The 18806-nt window shown below is 42.9% G+C and overlaps 1 protein-coding gene across 4 annotated transcripts in view; it reads left to right on the top strand.

The window, feature by feature from the left end:
• DOCK10 (dedicator of cytokinesis 10) overlaps positions 1-17469 on the top strand; it is a 279740-nt gene extending 262271 nt beyond the window's left edge. For 3 of the 4 annotated variants that reach the window (XM_025404350.1, XM_025404348.1, XM_025404351.1), the window contains exons 51-56: positions 3787-3933; positions 7016-7226; positions 8767-8957; positions 11447-11547; positions 11741-11879; positions 16727-17469. In XM_025404350.1, coding sequence (XP_025260135.1) covers positions 3787-3933; positions 7016-7226; positions 8767-8957; positions 11447-11547; positions 11741-11879; positions 16727-16843 — 906 coding nt within the window. In that variant the 3' untranslated portion in view covers positions 16844-17469. Of the gene's footprint in view, positions 1-3786; positions 3934-7015; positions 7227-8766; positions 8958-11446; positions 11548-11740; positions 11880-13290; positions 13367-16726 lie in introns of all 4 variants that reach the window. The other variant, XM_025404349.1, reaches the window with a different exon arrangement.
• Positions 17470-18806: the final 1337 nt, after the last annotated feature.

Genomic DNA, 18806 nt, shown 5'->3' with positions numbered 1-18806 from the left:
GCGTGTTCTTTCTTGACCAGAGCAGATGAAGGTGTTTATTGCATTGCAAAATGACATTTTAAAAATCAAACTGGCAAGGGAAGTGCAGAGATCACCTTTCCCATTGCCTTGAAATTCAGTCAGCTTATAAACTTGGGGCTAAAGCAAAAGAGAAACTGACCCTGGTTTTTGTCACTCTGTGTCCCTGTTGATAAATCATTTATATCATAGACAGAGCTGAAATGGAAGCCTTCCTTCAGATAGTGCCTGTAGCTCCGTGGGCTTTGCTTTGATAGCTTCCCTGGGTATAAGGTAAGCCTGCATTCCAAACATTTTCAGAGCTGCCATTTGTCTGGCTTCAAAACGGTTTACAGAAACCCCAGTGGACAGCAGATTAAACGCTTTATTCTGCTCCTCCATCTCCTTCTTACTCATTTTACAAAACAGGTTTACCTTTCCAAGCTCTTTAGAAAAAGGTTCCAATCACTAATTTATCAGTTACCAAAATATTCAAATGAGCTTCAATAGACCTTTTAGAATAAGAAAAACTTCATTGCCTAAGCAAGAGAAGCTGAAAGTATGTATTTTCAAGCACTGAACACTGAGTTACGCTGCATAAAAGCCAGAACTCAAATTGCTTTATAGATACCGAGTTTTTTCGTCATTGTTGTCATCACCACCAGCATCATCATCATTACCATCCTCAACATAGCTAGCACTCACCAAAGGCCATCTGATTACCAGGTGTGGTCCTTACAACCCCCCAGTAGGTTGCTGAGTCTGAATTTTCCCACCCCATAGCCCAAGGAGGAGGGATGAAAGAAAGCCACAGGTTATGAACAAGGCCACAAAGGTCACGATGATGGCAATTTCTTTTTTTTTTTTTTTTTTTTTTGTGAGGCGGAGTCTCACTCTGTCGCCCAGGCTGGAGTGCAGTGGCTCAAACTTGGCTCACTGCAACCTCCGCCTCCTAGTGATTCTCCTGCCTCAGCCTCCTCAGTAGCTGGGACTACAGGCATGCGTCACCATGTCCAGCTAATTTTTGTATTTTTAGTAGAGAAAGCGTTTCACTATGTCGGCCAGGATGGTCTCAATCTCTTGACCTTATGATCCACCCACCTTGGCCTCCCGAAGTGCTGGGATTACAGGAATGAGCGACCGCGCCCGGCCGATGATGGCAATTTTTACCTGCCTCCTACCACTCATTTTCTGCTCACTCTAGATTCAGAAATTTGTCAGGGGTTTACAGTGAAAATGTGTCTTTATACTAGTTTTCACACTATGGTGAAAAATAAAAAATCTTTTCCTGAACCTTAGAGACATTTTTCTCCTTGAAATTGAAGTTGCAAATGTTGCTTCAGCTTTAGCCCCATGAGGATTCTGCCTGAAGGCTTCAGAAGGTCTTATTTCTCTGATGTGTCAGTCTGTCAATTGTAGCCACTAACTCCTGACCTTGAATCAGACAAAACTCCACAAAGACAGCAACAGAAAAAAACATAGCAGGCTGGAAGTCATGTGGGAGTGGAGTCAGACCTCACTACCCCTATGAAATCTACAGGAATGACAGGGAGCTGCTTTTCAAAAAGCTTTCAACATCATATGACACTTTGTAGCAGTTTGGGGTCAAGGCACTTATAATTACTTGTATTTTTGTCTTGAACATTTCTCGAAGAAATTGTTCATTAAAAACATCTTTATTTAAAGCCATGGACTATTTTCCAGTTATGCCTGGTGCATATACGCCTGTTTAAGATGTATGCCCTTTAAGAATTCTTTCATTCATCTGCTTACGCAACAAATAGAGTGACCTCCCCCTAAAGACCAGGCATTGTGCTAAACACTGGGCATGCAACGTTGAAGACACACTTCCTGCCTTTAGAAAGCCCAAAGTCAATTAGGGAGATGTGCAAGGAAGCAGGCGATTACCTGATTGGCAAGAATTCCACTATGGAGTAGACCTTATTCATTTGCTTCTGCAAAGGTACAGCTACAGTACACTTAGAATACAAATTACCCTGTTAAAGATGATCCTATTTGCATGTATGAAAGTGCTTTTGAAGTATAAAGCATCATACAGATTTGAGTTTAATCAATATTCTTAGATTGTCTCATATTAACCATGAAAAAATAAAAATATAGCACTGGAACACTTTGCCTATGCTTTTTTTTTTTTTTTTTTTTCTTTTTCTCGCTCTGTCGCCCATTCTGGAGTGCAGTGGCACAATCTCGGCTCACGGCAAGCTCCGCCTCCCAGGTTCACGCCATTCTCCTGCCTCAGCCTCCCGAGTAGCTGGGACTACAGGTGCCCGCCACCACGCCTGGCTAGTTTTTTTGTATTTTTAGTAGAGACAGGGTGTCACTGTGTTAACCACGATGGTCTCGATCTCCTGACCTCATGATCCACCTGCCTCAGCTTCCCAAAGTGCTGGGATTACAGGCGTGAGCCACCGCACCCGGCCACCTATGCTTTTTTTATCATATAATTTTTAAATAGTCAAAAGTGATTTTTTAATATGGCTAAGTTTCCTTTTGACGTCCAGTGTCTTCACCCAGACCTCAAAAGCCATTTCCTTATGGGTCAACTCTACAATCAGGAGAAACCAGATATAGCCTGTAATTCCAGCACTTTGGGAGGCCAAGGTGGGTGGATCATCTGAGGTCAAGAGTTCGAGTTCGCCAACATGGCGAAACTCCATCTCAATTAAAAATACAAAAATTAGCTGGGCGTGGTGGCACACATCTGTAGTCCCAGCTACTTGGGAGGCCGAAGCAGGAGAATCACTTGAATCCAGGAGGCAGAGGTTGCAGTGAGCCAAGATCACACCTCTGCACTCCAGCCTGGGCGACAGAGCAAGATTCTACAAAAAAAAAAAAAAAAGAAACCAGATATCCTTGGGTTCTTAACTCCAAACTTAATCTGGTATTCTGAGGCCACATGTATTCCACAGGAAAAATGCTTCTGTGTCTCTTCAAAAAGAAGGAATTATAAAGATTGCTTCACTTAGTTATCTTCAGATAATAGAATCTTCCCTTCCCTCTGCTTCCAACCAGACAAATAAATTAATAGAGGCTAAAACCTACTTGCTCTTGTGGAATAAAAATGATATGGTTGCTATTTTTAATCCTATAATGTCTTCCTTTTCAAGAATGTAAAAGATCTCTTAGTAAGGTAGATTGCATGATTAAGTTACATATAGTTAAGTTTCAGCAGGTCCCTGAAGTCATGTTGACGTAAAGTTATTTTTTAAATAGCAGTACTTGGGAGCATAACACATGTAATTTCTGTTACGACAACTATATAAAGTCTTGTGATTTTTCATCGAAGATTATGTGGGATGCACGTCAGCCCATTTAAATAGCTTTACATGCCGTACACATTTCCTATGTTAGTTTCAAAGACTTATAGAAGATCTTATTAAAAAGGATACTGACTGCTCTTTGCTGCAAAAAATTGCTCCATATTTCATGTTCTACCCCAAGCTACCACAAGAGGGCATGCTTCCCCCAAAATATATGCAAGTAGGTAGTACCATTGAGTTCTACAAATAGAGAAAACAGTATTTGCAAGATATTTCATGAGTTTCTTTGGCCTGGCTAGGAAATATTTACATTAATGTCTGATTATAAGATGATATTTTATTTTCTTCACTGTGTTTTCTCCGATTTTGAATGTTATAGGGTGTTAACCAATGGGATTGGATGACAACCAAAAACTGTATATATTTTTTAAGTAAATGGTTTTTTGTTTTGCTTTTGATTTATGACTAGCATTCTCTAATAAAATTGGTGGTTCATTATGTTCCATAGGGCTTTTTTGAAGAAGAAGAAGGTAAAGAGTATATTTATAAAGAGCCTAAGCTGACAGGTCTGTCCGAGATTTCCCAAAGACTCCTCAAACTCTATGCAGATAAATTTGGAGCAGACAATGTGAAGATAATCCAGGATTCCAACAAGGTAGAGGAAAATCAGTTTTCATGCAAGTGCTAACAATTGACTGAGTTTTTTATTCTTTAACCACATTAAGTTTTCATTTTCTGCCTGATGATGCAAAGTAAAGTACTAAAACGATTTTAGATGTTTTGCTTGTTTGCCTATTGGTTGGTTAGTTGGTTAGTAATTTGAGGGAAGAAGAGTCAAAAACATTATATGTGTTTATTTGGGTAACTTTTAAAAAGATCTTAGTAAATTCTCTATGTCTCCATTGGTTATTTGCATTTGAATAGCAATCAAAGCCTTAAAGTAATTGGGCTCAGTGGTGGAACTGGAGAAAACAGCAAATTGAAAATATTTATTGTCAGGGAAGTCTTCCTAGGCGTATTAGTCAGGGTTCTCTAGAGGAACAGGACTAATAGAATAGATGTATATATGAAAGGGAGTTGATTAAGGAGTGTTGACTCACATGATCACAGGGTGAAGTCCCACAATAGGCCATCTGCAAGCAGAGGAGCAAGGAAACCAGTCTTGTGTCCCAAAGCACCAAAGTAGGGAAGTTGACAGTGCAGCATTCAATCTGTGGCTGCAGGCCCGAGAGCCCCTGGCAGATCACTGTTGTAAGTCCAGGAGTCCAAAAGCTGAAGAACTTGCAGTCTGATGTTAGAAGGCAGGAAGCATCCAGCACAGGAGAAAGATGGAGGTCAGAGACTTAGCCAGTCTAGTCCTTGCACATCCCTCTGCCTGCTTTTATCCTGGCTGTACTGGCAGCTGATTAGATGGTGCCCACCCAGATTGAGAGCATGTCTGCCTCTCCCACCCAGTTCACTGACTCAAATGTTAATCTCCTTTAGCGACACCCTCAATGGACACACCCAGGAACAATACTTTGCATCCTTCAATCCAATCAGGTTGACATTTAATATTAACCATCACGGTAGGCCACACCAATTTTGAAAGCTGTCCCCTATAATAGAGGCAGACTTGCCAGTTACATTACATTAACCTTTGAACATTCAGTTACCCTCCTCTTGGCTCCAGAAAGCAAATACTTACCTCTTCTCTTAGATTACTCAGCATCTTCTTATACACTCTTGTTCAGTTAGCCAACCTCTATCAAATGCCTACTGAATGCCAAGCCCAGAACTGGAGATGAGGCACACAGGGTCTCTTCCTTCTGGAGCTCACAGTTCACATGGGGCTAAGAAGAGAAGGACCTGTGCAAACAGCCAATTAAATAGATTACAATCAAGTATCACCAGAGAGTCAAAGTCCAAGTTGTACAAGGAAAGCTCAGGGCAGGGACCTCTCTTAACAGCTCATTCTTGGTTGGGCAGCATTACATAGATGGGATGATGTTTGAGTTAGTTTGCTGGAAGCAAAGGGCATGCTGAGAAGCCCAGCACATGCAATGATGGGGAGGAATGAAAGAGGGAGGTATGTGTAGAGAATGGCAGGCCTTTGAAACACAGGTTGGATAGAAGAGTGTGGTAGAAGATGGAGGTGGATAAGATGGTTTTTGCCCAATGGCATACAGTCCTATTGGGCTATAGAAGTCTTTTTTTTTTTTTTTTTTTTTTTCTGTCCTCTTTTACAAACTCAAGTTTGGAGGCATCTGGGCATGAAATCCCTGAGTCTGGGCAGAAATTTTTGTGACTGCGTTCATCATTCTCCTTCTCAGCTTGATGGCTACAGTCCCCTTCCCCAGAAAGGCAGGCAGCTGGAACTACTGTGTTACTGGCTCTCCAAAGTAGAAAGTATGCACAGAGTTCCTGGGGCAGCGTGGGGGATGAGAAAATGCCAAATTTGGTATCAGAACAACTTGAGTCTTCATTCCACCATCCCACCACCGATCAGCTGATGATCTTAGAGAAATTAGTTGGTCACTCTAAATCTCTATTTTTGATCTATAAAATGGTTACAATTATACCTACCTTATAGTGTAATTAGTAGTAGCATTACAAATAAATTCAGGAGGTCCCTCAAATCTCTGGGACTGGATAGGCAGCGGATGGGTAGACAGATGGAGAAAACTGGAAGAATTTTTAAAATTCTTTGAGGTTTCATTAGAAAAGAAGCTGAGAACTCCATCTCTTCCAATTCCAAAGGAGAGCAAGTGTGATTTCCTGGATTTTCTTAGTACCCCCAGCCTGTCTTCCTTGCTATTTGTCAAACTCACTCCCCAAAGCAGAGTTGAATTTTTTAAAAATGCGTAGGATGACTTGTTACAGATTAGAGAAGGATCCTGACATTAAAACTACAAAATTTCGCAATCATGTAATAGGCTCCTCAGCTAATCTGCTAAATAAAACAAGGAACCTCCCTCCTTGCCACAAGCCCAAAGCCAGTGGCCCCAGTCTAGATACATGGGTAAAATCATAGAGGGACCAAAATATATTTTTTAAAAGTTTTCATTTGAAATACTGTCAAGAAGCTTGCATTCTAGGGCTGGGTGCAGTGGCCCATGGCTGTAATCCCAGCATTTTGGGAGGCCAAGAGGACAGATCTCTTGAGGCCAGGAGTTTGAGACCAGCCTGGCCAACACAGCAAAACCCTCTGTACTAAAAATACAAAAATTAGCTAGGTGTGTTGGCACATGCCTGTAATCTCAGCTACTAGAGAATCTGAGGCAGGAAAATCACGTGAACCCAGGAGGCGGAGGTTGCACTGAGCCGAGATTGTGTCACTGCACTCCAGCCTAGGAGACAGAGCAAGACCCTGTCTCAAAAAATAATAATAATAATAATGAACAAAATTAAGAAATAAAAGAAGTTTGCATTCCAGACAAAAGTGATTAAACATTCATTACAGCGAAGAGAGAAAATAAAGGACTAAATAACATGCCACAACCAGGCACATCTGGAAGAGCCTCAGCTACTTGGTGAGCTGGCTCCAATCCCCCCTCTACAGACCAGGCTGCTCAGGTGCAGTCCAACCTTTATTCTCTCTGTGATCCTGCCTAGCTCTGAAATGATGTGACTGCCTATTTTTCTCCAAGGGGAGAGGCACAGCCTCGTTGGTATGCAAGCTGAGGGAATGGGAGCTTCCTGCTTTCAGGAGCACTCCAGGGCACACCACTCACTTTGCCCAAAATCTGTTAACACAGGTAAACCCCAAGGATTTGGACCCCAAATATGCCTACATCCAGGTGACCTATGTCACGCCATTCTTTGAGGAAAAGGAAGTTGAAGACCGGAAGACAGATTTCGAAATGCACCACAACATCAACCGCTTTGTCTTCGAGACGCCCTTCACGCTGTCGGGCAAGAAGCACGGTGGAGTGGCGGAGCAGTGCAAGCGACGGACGATCCTGACAAGTAGGTGCAGGCAGCCGGGCCACATGTGTGCACCTGTTCCAGCACAGGCCCCTTTATAGGGCTGGATCAGTAGGCATCAAGAGTTATTTCAGTCCTGCAGAGGAGTACTCAAAATGTGCTAACTTGGAAATGTTTGCCAAGAAGAGCTTTCCATCTCTTTATTCTCTATTAACAGAAGTCAACCAGAGGAGAAATTGTCAAAAGAGTTGCTTTGCATACCTGTTCCCTTTAGGTTGTAAGTGTGAAGGGTCATGGGGTCAGTGCCTTGGGAAAGGCACAAGGCACTCTGAACTTTCCTCTGAGTCTACCTTCAACTGTTTCAGGGTTAGCAGCTCTCATCGTGTGCTTTGGGGCGACATTCTAAACCACCACTCTGGGATTCACATTCTTCATCTGGAGAGCTAATGCAGATGTGGATCTCCAATATCCCTCCATGCGCTCTCTAGATCCATGCTGTGAGCTAGTCATCCCTTCATTTCCTCAACACATGTTTAATGAGGCCCTACTAGGGGCTGGGCACTGTTCTAGGTACTGGCAACGCAAATGAAACATGATTCTTGCCCTCAAGGTGCTCACAGTCTGGTAGGAGAAAGAACCAAGTAAGGCAAGAATTTCAGGTGAGCAGAGCATGAGAAATGAAACAAGAGCACCCGTGGGGGCTCCTAAGGCTGGCTGCAAGGTGAGCAAGGGCATTCTGGAGGAAATGATCAGTAACCCGCTTTGAGAACTGGGCCATCTCGGATTAGGCTACAGCCTGTCAGTAGCACTGACGTCTAAACTGTGACAAGCATCTGCCTTCAGCAAATGTATCCAAAACTTTTGAAATAAAAAAGCCACAACAAAGCTATATCAATATATACTATTTGGCATATATTTAGGCATTCTGTATTGTGGGTTAGTATAGTTTTTATATGAATTTACAAGTTGCTGTGGAAGCTTTAATCTTTTCAGTGTTTAGAAATTCTAAAGGCTGGCCGGGTGCGGTGGCTCACGCCTGTAATCCCAGCACATTGGGAGGCGAAGGCGGATGGATCATGAGGTCAAGAAATCAAGACCATCCTGGCCAACATGGTGAAACCCCATCTCTACTAAAAATACAAAAATTAGCTGGGCGTGGTGGTGCACACCTGTAGTCCTAGCTACTTGGGAGGCTAAGGCAGGAGAATCACTTGAACCTGGAAGGCAGAGATTGCAGTGAGCCAAGATCGCGCCACTGCACTCCAGCCTGGCGACACAGCGAGACTCCATCTCAAAAAAAAAAAGAAAAAAAATCTAAAGGCCTAAAACAGCCCTGAGAATGAGGGCCTGTTAGCAGTGAAGGCAGAAGAGCACACCAGGTCAAAGGAGTTTGGGCAAAAGCTAAGAGGTATGAGAGAGGATGGCACCTAGCAGAAAAAGTAACTCCCATGCGTGAAAAGCATGCAGAATGGAAGGTGCCATGTGCTGTGAAATGATAGGTGATTCTCTGGTCCTTCAGGGAAACCCTTGACTCTTCACTAATCCTCAACCTTGAAATCCCTTTTGTATGGCTTTTGTGCAGCGAGTCACCTGTTCCCCTACGTGAAGAAGAGAATACAAGTCATTAGCCAATCGAGCACAGAACTGAATCCAATTGAAGTGGCAATTGACGAGATGTCCAAGAAGGTTTCTGAGCTTAATCAGCTTTGCACAATGGAAGAAGTGGACATGATCAGACTGCAGCTGAAACTGCAAGGAAGTGTCAGCGTGAAGGTGAGTAAGCATTGCCCAGGGCTGAGATGCACATGGCCAATGAAACTGGGTGGAAAATGCCCTGGGAACTTTGTTTACAAAGAATATAAGAAACATTTTTCTGTTTGTGAGAACACCTTTATCTGGGTCTTTAAAATTGCTTCGAGTTGTCAATGTGCATTAACGTTACTCGAAACCTGTAGATATCTCTTTCTTAGGTTTAGCTGAAATAAAATGTATTCTTCCTCCACTCTGCTATCCCATCTTCTATGGATAACTGTGTCCTATATCTGTATACTAACAAATGAATTAACAAATGAAGAAACACCACATTCTTGTACATATCTGTCATTAAGGGCCTTAAAAAATTGTTCTGAAACAAATCCAAAAAAGAATGATTACTAGTTCATAGAAGGTGTATACATGTTTATCTGTCTGGCAGAGCTGTGACAGGAAGCAGCTGGCATGCTCAGTGAGTGATTGAGGAGGACAGAGTAAATAAACTGTTCCCAAAAATGTGTGCAGCATTTGGGAAAGCCAGAAAGGGCTGGCACAGGGACTGGCAGCACTCAGGCGGTGTGACCAGTGTAGACCTGAAGATGTAAGCAGAGGAGGGTTAGTGGAAGCAGACAGGGGAGCTGAGAGGTCTGTCTGATGACAGACAAGTAGACAGGAGTGGCTTCAGCTGGCGATAAGGAGGCTTCTGCAAGCAGGAAGCCTGGGGCCTAGTACTCTGACCAGAGCCAGGCAGGTGAGGTGAGTAAGGCACTCACCTCAGGCACAAAATTAAAGGGAGCCCCAAGTAACTCAGGAATAAGGCATGAATTTTTATTTATTATATTAATAAATTGATCCTAAGTATTCATAAGGAACAAAGTATTAAATTTTAAAATAAAGGAAGATCAGTAGTAGCACCCTGCACAGCTATATTGGAGCCTAAAAGCCAAAGGCGGCTGGACGCAGTGGCTTATGCCTGTAATCCCAGCACTTTGGGAGGCTGAGGCGGATGGATCACTTGAGGTCAAGAGTTCGAGACCAGCCTTGCCAACATGGTGAAACCCCACCTCTACTAAAAATACAAAAATTAGCCAAGCGTGGTGGCACACGCCTGTGATCCCAGCTACTTGGGAGGCTGAGGCAGGATAATCGCTTGAACCTGGGAGGTGGAGGTTGCAGTGAACTGAGATCGCACCACTGCACTCCAGCCTGGGTGACAGAGCAAGACTCCATCTCAAAAAAAAAAAAGAAAGAAAGAAAGAAAAAAAAAGCCAAAGGAAAAATTAATGCTACTGATCCTGACACTGACCACACTCTTCCCTTCCCTACCTCCCTTGTCTGTGTCCCCCATGGGTCGAGAAGGCCAGAAAGCATGAGAGCCATGGTCCTGTCCCATGCAGGATGACTTCCCTAGGCACATAGCTGAGTGGAGGGAAGTGGAGATTGGATCTGAAGAAGCAAAAGATGGTACACCCAGTACCAGTGATTGCATCTGCCACACTGGCCATGCCTGCTGGTCACAGGCCCCTGAAGTCAGCTTCCTTCTTCTTTTACCTTTTTCCTTCCCAAGCCTGACAGCCACATTAAAAGCTTCTATGCACTAAAGGATTTGGACTCCTGCACAAGTGAGGCCATCCATGTGCATGAGCATGAACTGAACCCAGCATTGTGCATTCATTCAGCAAATCTGATAAATGCCTCCTTGAGCCAGACCATGAAATGGAAGCCAGTGAAACAGTGATTCCGGGGCAGTGCCCACACCACCACCACTGTGGGTTATCCCTTCAAAGTAGTATGTGTTTATCTGAGTGTTAATAGAGAAAAACTAGCACTTCAAACATTTGATTTCACAAATGTTCAATTTAAATAAATATCCTGGAGTTACTAGAAGTGAGTCTAGTTTTAAAAGCTATTAAGAAAACGGCAGATTCGGTGGGTGGGTCATGCCTGTAATCCCAGCACTTTGGGAGGCCGAGGCGGATGGATTGCTTGAGGCCAAGAGTTCGAGACTAGCCAGGACAATGTAGTGAGACCGTCCCCATCTCTAGAAAAACTTTTTTAAAAAAATTAGCCAGGCATGGCAGCAAACGCCTGTAGTCCCAGCTACTTGAGAGGCTGAAGCGAGAGGATTACTTGAGCCCAGTAGTTTGAAGCTGCAGTGATCATGCCACTGCACTCTAGCCTGGGCAACAGAGTGAGACCCTGTCTCCAACAAAGAAAACAATGAAGAAAAAAAAAAACAGCAGTTCAGGTAATGTGCAGATATGGCAAAAAAAAAAAAAAAAAAAAATGGAAGGATTGGCAAAGGACTGAAGTTTAGGAAGTTTGTCAATGAAAGGTAGAGCTCAGACTCATGCTTTATTGACAAGTTGGAGGACGGCAACTAAGTCAGGTATACAAATGAGTGGACTAGAAGGCAGGGTGTGAGATCGGGGTACCACACCATTGGTGCACAGTTGCTACTCCTTCCATGCAGAAGGTAGCTCTTCCTCCACCAATTCTCTTCTCAACAGGTTAATGCTGGGCCAATGGCCTATGCACGAGCTTTTCTTGAAGAAACCAATGCAAAGAAGTACCCTGACAACCAAGTAAAGCTTTTGAAGGAGATCTTCAGGTAAGCTTCTCTTTGTTGAAATGTTCTTCCTTGAACTTCCTCAGACAGGGAGTCCTCAATTCCCCAAGAATCCATCACACCAAAACTCACTGAGGTGGCAGAGTCCATCAGCAGCCTGACTCTGAACTCAGTCACTGAACTCAATGCCACTTGCGAGGACTGGTTTTTAATTTGTTTAATGCTGTTGCTAAAGGCAATTTGCAGATGCATGTGGGCAGGCCCTTGACGTGAATGAGCGCCTCATCAAAGAGGACCAGCTGGAGTACCAGGAAGAACTGAGGTCCCACTACAAGGACATGCTCAGCGAACTCTCCACTATCATGAATGAGCAGGTAAGCGCTCCTTGGTGCACATGCGCGATCAGTGGACAGAAAATCCCTTTCACCCCCAATGCCAGAAGGACAGGAAAGAGGCCCTTTTCTTGCTGCAGAAATCACTGCATCAGCGCCATGTTGCTGATCTATTTTCTCTCCTGTGCACACCACCTCTTGCCCCAAAGCAGAGGTCAGGTTGGGGAAAAATCTATAGAAAAGGATTATGAGAATCCAGATACTTTCCACAGTCCACATGAACCCTTGGTTTTTCTAGACTATGTGAGTCCCATCAAATGCTGAGGAACACTGGGTGGCATTCCCATGAGGGTTTGCTGCCACCCTCCGCCATCCCTGGTTGAGGACCGCACAACCCCAAGGTGGTGATGTGGAGTCCACAGTTGAGGGGGTCTCTGCACTATACTCAGGATGAACCCCAAGACTAGTCATGGCTGTTTGCTACCAAGACTGCCTCTGTGGCGGCTGGGCCTCCTGCAGATGTGCAGAATTCAGATAAAACTCTACCACCCACTCCATAAGCAAGTCATCCATGATGTCTCGGATGTGTACAGCATGTTCTGTAAGGCTGCACACAAAATGTGGGCATTCAGTCATCTCAGTACTTTTTGGGTGGCTAAAAATCAACTGGTTGAAAGCCAAATGTTACTTCCTGGCCGAGTTCCTAGAATTCATAAATACCCCCACGCTCTACCTGCACATCTCAGCACCCATGTCCCCCCCCCCATACCCCCACGCTCTACCTGCACATCTCAGCACCCCTGCTCCCCCCATACCCCCACGCTCTACCTGCACATCTCAGCACCCGTGCTCCCCCCCCCCATGCCCTCACATTCTACCTGCACATCTCATCACGCATGCTCCTCCCCAGGACTTAGATGTGTTCTCTACAGAAAAACTGAGGGACAGAACTTGAATTAGCCTCCCAGTAGTGCTTCATACATGGTAGCCACCCACTGAATATGCATTTCCCTTGTTTTCCTTAAATGGCCTGGCATCAATACGATTCACAAACCATGAAGTGTGTTGTATGAATCTGTTTTTTCTAATTGCATTTCCCATCTTGCTTCTTTTCTTTTTTTCCATCTTCTTCCATCTTGATTTTTAACTCTCCATTGTAGCTAGAGAAAGAAATGGTTGACCGAGTTATATTGGAGAAAATGAATTGCCGTAGATAGGATTCCTCATGGAGGTAGTATTGGTTTGGGCTACTTGAGGGGTGATGGGAATTAGGTACTCAGGAGAGATGACATGATAGAATGGGGAAAATCATAAATCTGGGAGTGAAATAAAAAGAACAAACGATGGATCTGAAAGTTTGGGAAGGTGGTGAAGGAATGCTTGTCTCCAACTGTCAATCACATCTGACCTAGAAACTTTGCACAAAAATGCTTTTTCTCTTTTTTCCTGACAGCTCTGTCGAGGTCCGTGTTTATACAGCTTCTGTTCCTCTGTGTCTAGTATTTCCCTCAGTACTGTAAGCAAAAGTGGTATGTTTTTCTTTCTTTATGTCTACTCTGTCCTTTGTGGCCTTCTGGTGTACCCCTCTCTTCCTAGCCATTCAGTTTCTCTAGTCACCTCCATAGTAGCTAGTACTCTCTAAGTTTTTATTTAATTAGAACAATTCCATTTCCATTTCAAGGGAGATCAACGGGGTCGGGGGGAAAGCCTAGTGATTTAAACTGAAGTTAACAACGTAGCTTTTAAAATGAAAATGCGTACTCCAACTTTTAAAATATATTTGAGCTGATTTGTTTCCAAAACAAAGATATGCTATACCTCAAAGTGCTAAAACAAAAATATAAAGACAAGGACCAGGTGCTTAAGGGGAGAGAAAAATCCTTTCTTTTCCAGGAAACCTTTGCTAAAAGAAGCAAAACTTGACTCTATGCCTCGTGGAAACTGACACAAAGAAAAGAAACTGATGGATTGCACAGGCCTTGTTATAGAAATAGATCTGTAAAAAGATCTGTCCACAGGAAAGATACACCTCCTCCTGGTTCTGAACTTCAATGGGGATTTGTCACCTAGGTCTCTATCTATCGGAATGCCTTCACATACCTATCTATTCATGCACATATTCTGAAAACAGGTACATATAAAATTACAATGAAGAAAAAAATTCTATTGAACACTTGAAAATAGAAACAGGCTGGGCACAGTGGCTCACGCCTGTAATCCCAGCACTTTGGGAGGCCGAGGTGGTTGGATCACCTGAGGTCAGGAGTGCGAGACCAGCCTGACCAACATGGTGAAACCCCGTCACTACTAAAAATACAAAAAAGAAAAAAAATTAGTCGGGTGTGGTGGCACATGCCTGTAATCCCAGTTACTCAGGAGGCTGAGGCAGGAGAATCACTGAACTCAGGAGGCAGAGGTTGCAGTGAACCAAGATCATACTATTATTGCACTCCAGCCTGAGTGACAAGAGCAAAACTCCGTCTTAAAAAAAAAAAAAGAAGAAAAAGAAAAAAGAAACAATTAGAATGGATAGCTAGACATCAAAATATAAAAAAGAAATAGAAAAATAGAATTAATTATGTGTAAGCAAACCCAGATTTGGCTGCTCTCTGCTCAAAAGCCGAATGCTAGAAGTGAGAGTTGATGGGAGGAAAAGCAGGTTTATTCAAAGAGCCAGCAAACATGAAGATGGTGATCCAGCATCCTAACGTGGCATCTTAACTCAGTACACATCTTAAGCGCTTTTTAAGTTAAGGGCAGGGAGAAAAGAAAGTGGTTGAAATCAAGAAGTGTCTGATGACCACAGATATCTGGGCACCAGCAAGGGTCTGAGGAGGCTGGAAACTTCTTTGTCCTTGGTCAGGTCACAGTGCTCCTATAAATCTTTTAACAAAACATTGTCAGTTGTTTACGTACTTCTTTAATCCCATAGTTAGTTTTAAAATCTACATGAGGCCGGGCGCAGTGGCTCACACCTGTAATCCCAGCACTTTGGGAGGCTGAAATAGGCAGATTGCCTGAGGTCAGGAGTTCGAGACCAGCCTGGCCAACATGGTGAAACCCCGTCTCTACTAAAAATACAAAAATTAGCTGGGCGTAGTGGCAGGCGCCTGTAATTCCAGCTATTTGGGAGGCTGAGGCAGGAGAATTGCTTGAATCCAGGAGGCGGAGGTTGCAGTGAGCTGAGATCGTGCCACTGCACTCCAACCTAGGTGAGAAAGGGAGACTCCGTCTAAAAAAAAACTACATGATTGCTGTTTTTTCATATTGTATCAGTGCTCCAAAATGATCCCAGCTTACATGCAGGAATGGGTAAAAGCCCCATGATTAAAACTAAAAAATGTAGTTATGTTCGTCCTTCTGCTGTTTCAGCTACATATGCAATTCACTCAAAAAGTGTCTAGAAAAGTATTAGCTTAGAGAGTATTTTGAATACATCTAGTTAATGAAGGAACCTTCAGTATAAGGAAAGAGACAAGACAAGATAAAGTGGATGCTACTGTGTAAAATGGAGATGTTGAGATAAAGTAGTTTGAGTTGTCACTGACCAGCAGGCAACAATTTTTTTTTTTTTTTTTTTTGAGACGGAGTCTCGCTCAGTCACCCAGGCTGGAGTGCAGTGGCGTGATCTCGGCTCACTGCAAGCTCCGCCTCCCGAGTTCATGCCATTCTCCTGCCTCAGCCTCCCAAGTAGCTGGGACTACAGGTGCCCGCCACCTCACCGGCTAATTTTTTTGTATTTTTAGTAGAGACGGGGTTTCACCATGTCAGCCAGGATGGACACAATCTGCTGACCTCGTGATCCACCCGCCTCGGCCTCCCAAAGTGCTGGGATTACAGGCGTGAGCCCCAGCGCATGGCAATAATTGCTTTTATAGGTGCCAAAATTCCATACTGTTTATAATAAATAGCAAAAAAGCATAAAAGGCTTGAGGCCAAAGGAATGCATATAAGCATTCAGATTAAGCATCAGTATAAGATGCCCATTTGGAGTCTGTTTCAACATTCAGTAAGAATAACAGCATACTGAAGTCAACTGTGACGATGGGTATCCAATGTAAAATACAGAGAAAGGAACAGACCCAATCTGGTGTGATGCCAAGCATAGGTATACTGCACCTGGAGTCTACTCTTTGAACACATCATCAGTCGGATTATTTATTCAGAGCTTTGTGATATTGATCATAAGGAGAATTTACTGGTGGTATAGGATGCTCTCAGCTGAGTGCTCTTTGGGGAACAGAAGTAGCGATTTTATCTTGGAAGAGTAGAGATGGTGGTCATGGCACAGTGGGACAATGTGTGAAGTTAGTGGAAAAATCTTCACAATTCTTTGTACAGAAATCTCTTCTGTACAAAGATATATTTTAAAAGTGTCTGGAGTTTCTGCTGTTATTGTGCTTACACGTCATTATTTGAATCAATCTGAAAAAGTATTTTTTAGGCACACTAACATTATTTTCAAAATTAAAATCAGGTGAAGACTTTTATTTACTGTATTTCCTTTTATGCAAACATTTAAATGAGGTTTCTAATGTTTCCCTTTTTTTGGCACACGCTGACAATAGAAATGATAGCCTTTTAGAATAGAATAAAATCCTGGAATTACTCAGATATATTTTGTAAGTTTCACCCGACATTTATAAATTTATGTCAGATAGCGGAAGATGATGGTGAAACTATATTAACTTTCACCAAAAGTTAAAGCCAGCACACCGTCTTGGGGAAAAATTCTTTAGATCTACTTTGATATGAGTCTTTTCATAATTTGCATAAATTGCCCTGTGGGGAATAAAAACCTGTATTCTGGGTTTTAATTTTGTGTTTGGGATATTAACATTAACCTCTGCATTATTTTATTTCGTTGTGTTGTTTTTTCCTGTTTTAAGATTACGGGCAGGGACGACCCGTCAAAGCGCGGAGTGGACCAAACCTGCACTCGAGTAATTAGCAAAGCAACTCCGGCCCTACCCACGGTCTCCATCTCATCTAGTGCTGAAGTCTGAGGGCTCTGCAGCATCAGACCCGCCTCTAAGAGAACTTTCTGAATTTGCAGCTAATCTCGGGGAAGATAGGTTTAATTTATTTGAAGTTTTCATGGTGTTAATATTTTTGTTTACCTCGCTAAGCTTCAGAATTTTGCCAATCTCTGAATTTGCACATTTTGTATAATTTTTTTTTCTTTAAGCAGTGTTGATCAAGCCAAGGTGAGTATTTGCCATGAAATTCCAGTGAATGTGTAGCTCAAATGCAAACCCTAAGTTTGCTGTCAGTTATTGTATGGTCAGTACCCTAGTCCTAGTACACATATTTTAAAGGTTAAAGTGAATGTTTTTGTAACATTTAAGCATATTTCAGATGTAAATAAAAGATTGTAAAATATACGGTTTTTACCAAATTTAAAAGATCCTTTTTAGTTAATACTATGACAGTACTAAAAATATATGAATAACATTTCAGATACCATTATATTAAAATATTTGTGTATGTGTACAGAAGTGTTGATAAATACTAATCTTTAAAGTTTGTGGAGTTTCTTTATTTGTAATATATGTGCTCTTAAAAGCAATGGGATGTGAAATTATGAAAGTATTTTATTGTTCATAGAAATAAAAAATATGGTTACTTTGCATTTGGTTTCCTCTTGAAGACTGGGTGCGTTACTGAGAAAAACGGTTCATTGGATACCTGCTGAATGCAAATCTACACTCAATACTTAGGATGCCTTGCCAAGAAGCCAAGAAAGGACTCATATCTCAGCTCAGAAGTTCCTCCAAAGATGAAATGGGTAGATCAGAGGTTTCCAAATATACGAAAGACTTAGAATGACTTGGGGAAAATATAATGAATCTGAATCTTAAGGTTTGTGGAGGTTCTCAGAGGGATCACAAATGTTCCATTTCTCTGCTCTAACCTTGTGGTAGGATTGCACTTTCCTGCCTCTTTTGAAGACAAGCATGATCATGTGACTTGCTATAACCATTGAAATGTAGGCAGAAGTAACATGTGTTACTTTCAGGCAGAGGCTTCAAAGCCAGTAAGTAGTTCTTCCCAGTTGCTTCCCCTGATGTACTTACTGATGTACCTGAAGCCGTGATTTACTTACCTTTGACGTACTGTGTCAGCCTCAATACCCAAGTAACCACAGTGAGCAAGACACACACACACACACACACACACACTCTCTCTCTCTCTCTCTCTGCTAACCCTGTTGGTCATATAGTCTTGAGTGAGAAATACCATTTCGCTGTGTTACGATTCAAGATTGTTTGTTACCGCCATGTCATAAGCTTATCAGAGCTATGACTGATAGGTGCTGACCCAGGTTTGGGAACCACTGACATTTTCCACCCTCTGGCCCACTTCCCTTCCCTAGCGAATACTGCCTGCCATGGACCTGAACTGAGCTGCTTCTAGGTGTGCAGAAGGCAAGCTAGAGAATCTAATTTTCATATTCACCTTCAGCAGTCATTCCAAAGCCCCAGACTCAAAGAAGGAGACTTTAGCTGAGTTCATATTTCTGCTATACAAGTCCACTGGCCATGTCAGTACTTGATGGTGAGGAGGGAGGTGAGAGGTTGGAATGCATATTTAAATGTTGAGTACACAGAAGTGATAGAAAGATATTTTGGGTGAGAACTCTGATGCCTCAAGACACTTTTTTTTTATTTTATTTATTTATTTTTTTGAGACAGAGTCTTGCTCTGTGCCCAGGCTGGAGTGTGATGGCACGATCTCGGCTAACTGTAGCCTCTGCCTCCCAGGTTCAAGCGATTCTCCTGCCTCAGCCTCCCGAGTAGCTGAGATTACAGGCATGCACCACCATGCCTGGCTAATTTTTGTACTTATAGTAGAGACGGGGTTTCACCATATTGGCCATGATGGTCTCAGTCTCCTGACCTCGTGATCTGCCCGCCTCGGCCTCCCAAAGTGCTGGGATTACAGGCATGAGCCACCGCGCCAGGCCTC

The sequence above is a fragment of the Theropithecus gelada genome, chromosome 12 (assembly GCF_003255815.1).
Source record: "Theropithecus gelada isolate Dixy chromosome 12, Tgel_1.0, whole genome shotgun sequence".
NCBI lineage: Eukaryota > Metazoa > Chordata > Mammalia > Primates > Cercopithecidae > Theropithecus > Theropithecus gelada.
This window is presented reverse-complemented; position numbering and strand designations above follow the sequence as displayed.